At 47.2% G+C, this 9,998-nt stretch overlaps 1 protein-coding gene across 1 annotated transcript; it reads left to right on the top strand.

Annotated features, from left to right (window-relative positions):
* Window positions 1-454: 454 nt before the first annotated feature.
* On the top strand, window positions 455-4,868 carry LOC105039233 (protein SMAX1-like). Its single transcript, XM_010915312.4, is given in 4 exon segments — window positions 455-2,285; window positions 2,697-2,988; window positions 3,094-4,407; window positions 4,410-4,868. Coding segments are annotated over 4 exon segments (3,024 nt in total). The 5' UTR covers window positions 455-969; the 3' UTR covers window positions 4,512-4,868.
* The last annotated feature ends 5,130 nt before the right edge of the window (window positions 4,869-9,998 follow it).

Raw genomic sequence — 9,998 nt, forward strand, 5'->3', positions numbered from 1 at the left:
GAAAGTGAAAAAAAAATAAAATCCGTGTGGTGGTGCCTTTTTGCATACAATAGTTGCGTGTGAAAAGTAGATATTTAGAGAGAGAGACTGTGTATGGTGTCTATTGAGAAGAAATTTAGTCAATTGTCGGTCAGCACAACCATCGATAAGATTGAGATATGGAAGAGATGGAAAGAAAGAGGAGATAGAGACTACAGTAGAGAAAAAAGGAGAAAAAATAATGCATTAAAAGTAAGTGAGAGAAATTTTTATCAAAAAAATATATGAGAAAAATTAATATAATATATCAAATATTTTAAATACAAACTAATAAAAAAAAAATAATATTTTTTTAAAAAAATAAATTAAAAAAATTAAAAAAAAAATTTATCTCTTAGAAAACCAACAATATATTCTAAAAATCCTCACCATTCTTCCAAACTTATTCTCCTTCCCATCTCTCCCTCCCTTCCTCTGTCCCTCCCTCCTCTCTCTTTTCTTCCTTTTTTACCTTCTCTTTCTCCACAAATCTCAGTTTCGTTTCCTTTCTTAAAAAATAAAAAAAACAACGGATAAGGGGAGGAAGATTCTATTCGTCACCCCCCTCCTCTTTTTTTTTTTTCCTCCCCTTCTCCTCTTTCCCTTTCTTCTAACATCCGTACGATCCTCCTTTGTTGAACAAAAAGAAGTCACCTCCATTTCTTTTTCTACCTCCTTGGCTCCTTCCATTCCAAATTTCTTAGAATTCCCTTCACATTTCTTTTGGTAACGTGGTACCTCCAACTTGATCATTCTATCTCTTTTTCCTTCGCATCTTGCCTTCCTCCTCTTCTCTTTCATTGTTTTTGTCAAGAAAGAAGTATAGAGTTTCTAATCAAAAAAAAAGTTGTCTTTTTTCTTGGTTGCCAATGTGTATAAGCTTTGAAAGGTGAGACTTTTGTTCGTTAGATTAGAATTAGAAGAGTGAGATAGAGATAGAAGAGATTCGAGATGAGGGCGGCGCTGAGCACAATCCAGCAGACTCTGACGCCGGAGGCGGCGGGCGTGCTGACGCACTCGATCACGGAGGCGGCGCGGCGGAACCACGGGCAGACAACCCCTCTCCACGTCGCTGCCACCCTCCTGGCGGCCCCTTCCGGCCTCCTCCGCCAGGCCTGCGTCCGCTCCCATCCGCACTCCTCCCACCCTCTCCAGTGCCGTGCCCTCGAGCTCTGCTTCTCCGTCGCCCTCGACCGCCTCCCCACCTCCTCTTCCTCTTCCTCTTCCAACCCCAATCCCACCAGGGATAATTCCACCAATTCCAATGCCCCCACCAATTCCTCCTCCGGCGTCGCTGAGCCCCCCATCTCCAACGCCCTCATGGCCGCCCTCAAGCGCGCCCAGGCCCACCAGCGCCGCGGCTGCCCGGAGCAGCAGCAGCAGCCGCTACTCGCCGTCAAGGTCGAGCTGGAGCAGCTCGTCATATCCATCCTCGACGACCCCTCCGTCAGCCGCGTCATGCGCGAGGCCAGCTTCTCCAGCACCGCCGTCAAGGCTACCATCGAGCAGTCACTCGCCTCCTCTTCCCCCTCCTCCTCCTCCTCCTCCGCCGCCCCTTCCACCACCAATTCCCCCTCCGCCGCCTCCGCTCTCGGCATCAATCTAGCCCACCGACCCCCCGCCCGGAACCTCTACATCAACCCCCGCCTCCACCAGCACCAAGCCAACGCCGCCGCTGGTGGCGGCGCAGACCTGCACCGGAGGGAGGGGGTGAACCGGGTGATGGACATACTGATGAGATCCAAGAAGAGAAACCCGGTCCTCGTCGGCGACTCCGACCCGGACGCCGTCATGCGAGAGGTCCTGCAGAGGATCGAGTCCAGCGACGCCCCGCCGCCCCTCCGGGCCGCCCAAGTAATCTCCTTGCACAAGGAATCCACGGTGGTCGCCGACCGGTCCCAAATTCCATCGAGGATCAGAGAATTGGGTAGCTTGATCGAGGCCCGGATCGCCGGCGGCCACAGCATGGTTCTCAATCTCGGTGATCTAAAATGGCTCGTGGAGTGCCCTCCCGGCGTCGGGGCTTCCTTGGGTCCAGCACCAGCACAGCCACAGCCGATCATCTCGGAGGGGGGCCGGGCAGCGGTGGTGGAGATGGGGAGGCTCTTGAAGAGCTTCGGCGAAGGTGGCCGGCTGTGGCTCGTCGGGACCGCGTCGTGCGCCACCTACCTCCGGTGTCAGGTCTACCACCCGACGATGGAGAACGACTGGGACCTTCAGGCTGTGCCGATCGCCCCGAGGTCGCCCCTCCCCTGTATGTTCCCAAGGTGTGATTTTTTTTACCCATTGCCATCGTTCCTCCCCTTCATCATCCATTTCGTCCGCCGTTTTAATAGAACTCCCTGGATTGCATCCCGTTTTTTATTGCTTTGGTTCCAGAGTTTCTATTTTTGGACCCATCCTTTAGTGAACAGTACTAGTTTCTCTGATGGTGTTAGTTGTTGCTTCTGCTGCTTCTATTGTTTTTTTTTTTTTTTTTTTTTTTTTAATAAAAACGAAAGTTTCAACTGATTATATTCTGATCTTAGTTGAGATCTTAAGGCTCACAGTGTCGCCTTATTGGTTCAATTAGATTCAGTGCTGATAGATCCATTGGCTTCATACTTTCATTTGAGGTGTTAACTTGGAAAGGAAGCATGGTTGCCATGAGCCTGAACTATGGTGAACTTAAATTGCAGGCCTGGGGGCAATGGAATCCTTAGCAGCTCTGTCGAGACTCTAGCCCCGATGAAAGGTTTCGCGGCGGCCATACCTCCAAGACGGCCACCTGAAAGCACCGACCCTTCCCGAAGGACAATCCTCTGCCAACAGTGCATGGAGAGTTATGAGCGTGAATTAGCCAAGCTTGTTGCAAAGGAGTTTGAGAAATCATCTTCGAAACCGGATGCTCATCAGACATTGCCTCAGTGGCTCCAGCTTGCGAAGCTGAGCAATGGAGGCAGTGCTAGATACACAACCGATCATGTTCAGGTTTGAATGCTTTTGCCATCACCCCCTAATCCAATTTATGAACTGAAACCATGGTGATGATTCTTAAAGCTGATTCTTTTGAACTGTGGTGGGGATCTTCTGTAGCCCCAGGAGCAAGATTCCATGTGGAAGCAGAGCACAGGAGAGCTGCTGAAGAAGTGGCGCGACACATGCTCCCTCCATTCCAACTTCCAGCCGCCGGTGCTTCTCGGCTCCGAAAGGCCTCCGGCTCCAGCCCTTTCAATGCCCGTCTTGAGCAATTCCAGTATGCTTACTCCTCGCCCACCATCTGAGCCCAAATCAACACTTTCTGGGAGCCTTCCCCGCCTTCAAATGAACAGCAACCAGAGCAACATCACACGGACCGCATCGCCAGCGCAGTCTATGAGCCCTCCAGCAAGCCCAGTGAAGACCGATCTTGTTCTTGGGCAGTCCAAGGATAATTCCTTGGAAAAGACCCATAAAGAGCTTGCCAAGGACTTGACTGGGTGCGCGCAAGATGGATTCTCGGATCAACAGAAAGCCAAAATCGCTGGCATCTCCGATGTGGACTCCTTCAAGAGGCTCTTCAAGGGACTCATCGACAAGGTCAGTTGGCAGCCAGAGGCAGCCTCCACCGTGGCCACAGCCGTGATGCAGTGCAAGTCCGGCAATGGGAAGCGGCGGAGCTTCGGGCCAAAGGGTGACACCTGGCTTCTTTTCATCGGCCCTGATAAGGCCGGAAAGAGGAAGATGGCGACCGCCGTCTCCGAGCTGGTGTTTGGCACCAGCCCGGTGACGGTTAATTTTGGAGGCATCATCCCACGGTCGGACGGCGATGACGGTGAGACGACTACTAATTCCCGAGGGAGGACCTCTCTGGACCGGGTGGTGGAGGCCATCCGCGGGAACCCGTTTTCCGTCGTTGTGCTCGAGGACATCGATCGAGCCGACGGCCTCGTCCATGGGAGCATCAAGCGTGCCATGGAAAGAGGCCGGCTGCCGGACTCCTACGGCCGGGAGGTCAGCTTGGGGAACGTCATATTTATCCTGACTGCTAATTGGTTGCCGGAGGAGCTCTCCCTTGTACGGAATGAGAAAAGAGAATTGGATCCAGGCAATGGTGGGTGCCAACTGGAGCTCTCAATCGGGGACAGTCCCCGTAAGCGTCGACCGGATTGGCTTTCCGACGACGATCGAAATGTTAAGCCAAGAAAGGAGTCGTCGGGTGGCACAGGGCTATCTCTCGACTTAAATTTGGCAGCGGGGGCGGACAACGACGTTGGGGAAGGCTCGAGGAACTCCAGTGACCTCACCGTTGAGCGTGAGATCGAGAAGAGGCGGCTCGCGGTCAGGTGTTCGACGTCATCGTCGGCAGCCTCGGAGCTAATGGAGTTAGTGGACGATGCGGTCGTGTTCAAGCCTGTGGAATCCGGAAACCACTGCGGAGGAAGGTCATCGAGTCCATATCACCGAAATTCGCTGCAGTCGTGGGCGGTGGGCGGTCAATACTGATTGACGACGACGCAGACTCGATCGGATAGTCGGCAGCCAATGGCCCGCCGGGAGCCACCAGTTGCATTGGATTCGAGGAGTGGGTGGCAATTGGCCGCCGGGGACGGTGGCCGCTGCCGTGGATGGAACTGGTGGGCGTTCCCATATTTGTTAAGGGTAGATATGTAAATATGGTGGGATCCTTTTGTTCTTACCTTTCTTTGGGGTGGTTAGTGTCACAGGAGAGAATCTTAACTACCGGGGCCAAAAAAAAAAAAAAAGGGCTGGAGGTGAGAGGCTTAGCACTCGTATAATTTGTAATTTTGGGGATAGTTACTAATACGTTCTTTTAAGATATTATTTTATTTATTTTATTGAAAATTATATTGACTTAATGTTATTGCAAACATTGTTTTTTTTCGCACATTATATTGAGTTAAAATGCTCCGGCAAGATCTGGTCATTTAGGTGGGCAGGTCCTTTCAAGTCCCAGAGACCAGTTTCTCATTTATGTATATCTCTCTGTCTAGTCTACTATTGGGACATTTGTGGTCTCGTGGAGACGCATCTTAATTAAGATAGGCAAATCGAAAACAACTACTATTAATGCGCAGCTTTTTATGATCTAATTTTGTGGTTTAATTATTAGATGGATCAGATCTGATAAATCAGTCTAAGAATTACTCACCATATTATCCTCTTATAAATCAGTCTAATAGTCACTCTTCATATTATCTTTTGGTAATTAAACAATTTAAGATCAAATGAAGGGTGCCTATTATCCTTTGTATGTGCGTTCCAAATTTTTGATTGATTCACTTGATCTGGTCATATAATAATTTCTCAACTTGATGATAACTAAAGACTAATCAACCAGAGACAAACAATTTTCATATTTTGCAAAAAAATATATTATTTCATGAACTTACAATAGGATCCGTACATCTCCATTTTTGGAAGAATGTATATATTTGTTGCGGCCAACTTCCCGTTACCTATCGTCAGTATCGAGCACCTATAAGACAGTATCCACACGGACTGGATTGGTGTCCGACGGAGACTCTCCGGTATTTAAGTCAGAAAAAGTTGATGAACAGTAACTTTGATTGTATCAAGCAGTAAAGCTTTGGTCCAAAGTTGACTTACCCGTACTATTCACTTACCTCCCCTTTTTATAGATGATTTTGATGTAACCATCGAGCACGTGATCCTGCTTTTTATAGCGCTAAATTATCAAACCATAAATATAGAATTAGTGGGGCATTACTTCTCCTTAATAGCCACGACATAGTCGATAACCGTTCGTGAGGGTTATGGTATGTTGAGCAAATTGCCGATCATATGTCAGTATAACCGACTTTATATCGGCAGAATCTATGAGCGATCGTCGGCTATTAGCTCTATCATGCCGACGTATGCCGACAGTCTAAGTCGTCCGCTGTCGAGCGGTGGTAGTCGAATACTAGTCGGTCAATCGGCAATAGATCGGTGCGGTTCACTCAGTCGATCGATGAAGAGTCGAAACTATATATTTAGCCGATGTAGAGTCGGGGTTGTATGTCCGATCGTTCGACTATTGTTGAGTCGAAGTCTGTAGTCGATTGACCTGAGTCGAGGGTCGATTGACTTGAGTCGGGGGTCGATTGACTTACCCCAATGGTTGCCCCCCACTCTCAAGTTTAAGATAAAACGGCGTATGAATTGCCACATGGTTTATCATGTTGGACGAAGAGAGTTCTGTCACATCAAGTTTTAATTTTGATGCCATTTTTTTCGAGATATGGGTGATCAGCTACTTTATCGTGTTGGTAGATACGATCGTCTGTCACACTGACCGATCGATCCGGTATCAGTTGTCAGTGTCAGGCATCGTTTCGAAAAGTCGATTCGACGTCAGACAATATGATTTTGACAAATAGATTTGTGCCATATGTCCGAATGTTATTGGGTCGGAGTTGTTCATGTGGATAGAGATGATGTGGCTTGATCTGGGGCAGGTGCGTCGAACCGTCCGATCAATGGTCGGTTCAGATGTTGCCATTTATCGTCATCTGGTAGATCTTCGATTTGACCGCCTTCATCTCGATCGTTGAGAGATCCTATATATATATGATCGTTCTCAGTCAAATTTTTACTTTTCGCTGAATTTGATATCAGGACTTTATCGGATTATTGCCCTAACGTTCGAGATTATCGCTCCCAACTTTCAGATCAAGTTTGTTTTTTTTTTGAGTTCTTTTCTCTGGAATCCTCGTCTTCTTTAGAGTCGTTCTTATGGTTAGGACTTCTTTTTCTCAGGATGATCGATCGGAGAATCTGACTGATAAATCCCAATCGAGTCCAAATGTGGAGGTCTCTTCACTTTCGAGATCGAACATTGAGCGGCTCTGGGAGTAGTTCTGTATCCCGGAGCAGTTTCAACTTTTCACCCCTGGAGCTGATGGTCGGGTGAACGAGCTATCATTATATGCTTCATATCCTCGTTTAAGCTACGCAACCAAGGATGCTAATGATGGTGGATGAAGATTTGAAGCCCCTCTTTGTTCCCGTATGAGTGGGTTGGGCTGTTGGCCAGGTGAGACCTTCTCTGTTCCCGCACGAGTGGGTCAGGCTGTTGATGTGGTCAGCCAAGCGAGGTGGTCAGAGAGTTGTGTCCAGATCTCGACTTGAGCAACATCATCCCTCTGAGGTCGGAAGGCGGATTGCTGAAGAAGAAATTGTGCTGACTCAAGATAAAGCACCGACCGTATCTGAAGTTGTTGAAGTCGCCAATACAACACCAGAGCAAAAGAATAGGAACGACGTCGCAGCTTAGTCGGTGTATTTTGCTTTTCTTTTTGTAATCAGATACCTGTAATCGGATTTCATTTTAATTTTGTAACTTCTTGTTTTGGTAATGAATGAAAGTATTTTTGAACTTTGTTCGTCTGAAATATTGTCTGCAATGTCTGCAATGTAAAATAGCCATCGAACATTAATCGGTGATTTGATCATTCGGTAGGACTCATAGAATATCCATTAGTCGCGTAGCCTTTGACGTACTTAATAGAAGTTAGGATAACGATGGTAAGTCGAGTATCCAGTACCCGATGCTTGGTCGGATTTGTATGTCGGATCATTTGATAATCAATGGCAAGCCGAATATCCTTCGACTGACCGTAGCCATGTCGGTATAATTTCAATCTGACTTTGGTCGTTGGCATTTCATTATGCTTAGTTAGGACAAAGTCAGTATATTAGTCTTTCGACTGTAGTCAGCTTTTACAGTGAAAAGCCGACATGGAAAATCGAGATATAATCGGCACTACAGCTTTTGCAGTGAAAATCAGTATATTTGATGTCAGTTTGAGATTGCAGTCGGTATATCGATTTTTATAAGAAAATCGAAATATAGTCGACACCGAAGCAGTTGATTCTCTGACATTTAGTGAAAGCTAAAATAAACTCCATGTCGAAGTACAGTCGATAGTTTGGCTTTTACAATGAAAGTCGGAGTATAGTTGAAATCGAGATAGTCGATCTTCTGACTTTTACAGTAAAAATCAAAGTACAGTCGGTGTCGAAATAAAGTCGATCTTTTGGCTTTTACAGTGAAAGCCATAATACGGTCCGTACGTCAGTTCCTTACAACTTTGCAGTTGATTGAAAGTCATGATTCTGAAATTCAATATTTTATTGACGGACGTGGGCATCGTAATATATCGAATTCGTCGAGTAGTTGCATTCGGAAGAAAGTCGAGTAGAATTAAATATCCATTGTATTTTTATTAGCTAATTGTCGAAACAATAATAGCCTTGTCATGAGGAGTTTGTGTTCCTCGAACATCCTCCTCGAAAAAGTTATTATAATGTTGAGTCATCACCGTTTCACCGACTCTTCTTCAGAAGTTGCTCCTCAGTTCAGTCGTCCAGAGATCATGTTGATCACCCCTGCAGTCGATTGATTATTTACAGCTTTCTCAGTCGGTTGAAGTCGTCGATCGACAGGAGGTTGAGTCGACAGATCTCTCTGGTATTTCTTGAGGTAGCCTCATCGAATCAGGGCTTCTATCTCGTCCCTGAGTTGAATGTATTTTCGATATCGTGACCATAATCATGATGGAACCGATAATACTTCCTCTGATTGTGATTCCTCGAAGACGCTTTCATCGGTAGAGGGTGTCGTAGATATTCTACTCCTTCGATCTTCATGAGGATCTGCTCACAAAGAGTAGAAAGAGGAGTATAGGAGTCATACCTGTCATAACTCGACTTTGGACTTCGTCTTCGAGGTGAAGTTCGTTTATTGAAAACTGACCGACTTGATTCGGCTGGAGCTTTTCCCTTCTTCTGTTTCTTCTTCTTCTGATCTTTGCCTTTTGTCTGGCGTCGGTCAGAAGCTCCTTCGTCCGTGCGTATATACTTGTATGCATGCTCCAGAAGTTTAGCATAAGTTCGAGGGAGAGTTTTGTCTAAAGAATATGTGAATCGAGGTCCCTTCAGACCTCTTTTCATGACCGATATGGTCATATTTTTATTGAGGTCTTTGACCTCAATCGTGGCCACATTAAAACGGGTCACAAAATCTCGAAGTGTCTCAGTCTCTCTTTGCTTGATCGAGAAGAGACTATCAAAGGTTCATGACGGCCTTCGACTGGTATTAAAGTGAGCCACAAAAGAGTATTCGAGCTGTCCGAAGGAGTATATACTTTCCGACTGAAGTCTGGAGTACCAGACTGGAGCAACTTTTCGAAGAGTCACCAGAAAGTCGATACACAAGAGGACGTCAGTTGCCCCCTGAATTGTCATAAGAGCCTTGTAGCTCTTGAGGTGGTTGATCGGATCGGTGGAGCCGTCATATGACTTCACTTGTGGCATCTTAAACTGAGATGGAATCGGCTCATCCAAGATGTGTTAGGAAAAAGATTATGCGGTGTGGAAGTCGTAGTTGTTGTTAGAAAACTCCGGGAGTGGATCCTCCTGATGAACTTGAAGGTGAAGCAGAAGGCATTCGCGGCCGCTTCCCCTTCCTAATATTGTCATGATGAGAAGGAGAGGGAGAACATTGCGAGCGATGAGTGGCACGTCGAGAGTGTCGAGAATGCCGTTGCTCATCTTGACGGGAGAGCCGAGACGATCGCTCTGGGGAGGGAGAAGGTGATCGCCGCAGGTGGCGATGGCTGTGCCTGGACGGCACCGACTGTGCCACCGGCTGCTCTGTCGATGGCTATTGCTGCTGCTGGGTTTGTTGCAGCTAGAGGCTCTTGACTGCCTCCATCAAGACATTCATTTGCTGTACAAGTGCAGCGATCTGGACGTCTGTGGTGACCACAGAAGGTGAGAAACTAGGCTCTGCTACTAGAGGAGGAGGAGAAATCTTCCCCGGTGAGAAGAGTGCCTTGCCGATCCAGTTGCAGTCGAATGCTGGGCTCTAATTTTTGCCATTGTGTATGTTCCTGCCCCCTACCTGGAACGCCAATCTGTTGCGGTCAACTCTCCGTCGTCTGTCGTCGATGACGAGCACCTGCAAGACAGCATCCACACAGATCAGATTGGTG

Source organism: Elaeis guineensis, chromosome 1 (assembly GCF_000442705.2).
Source record: "Elaeis guineensis isolate ETL-2024a chromosome 1, EG11, whole genome shotgun sequence".
Taxonomy (NCBI): domain Eukaryota; kingdom Viridiplantae; phylum Streptophyta; class Magnoliopsida; order Arecales; family Arecaceae; genus Elaeis; species Elaeis guineensis.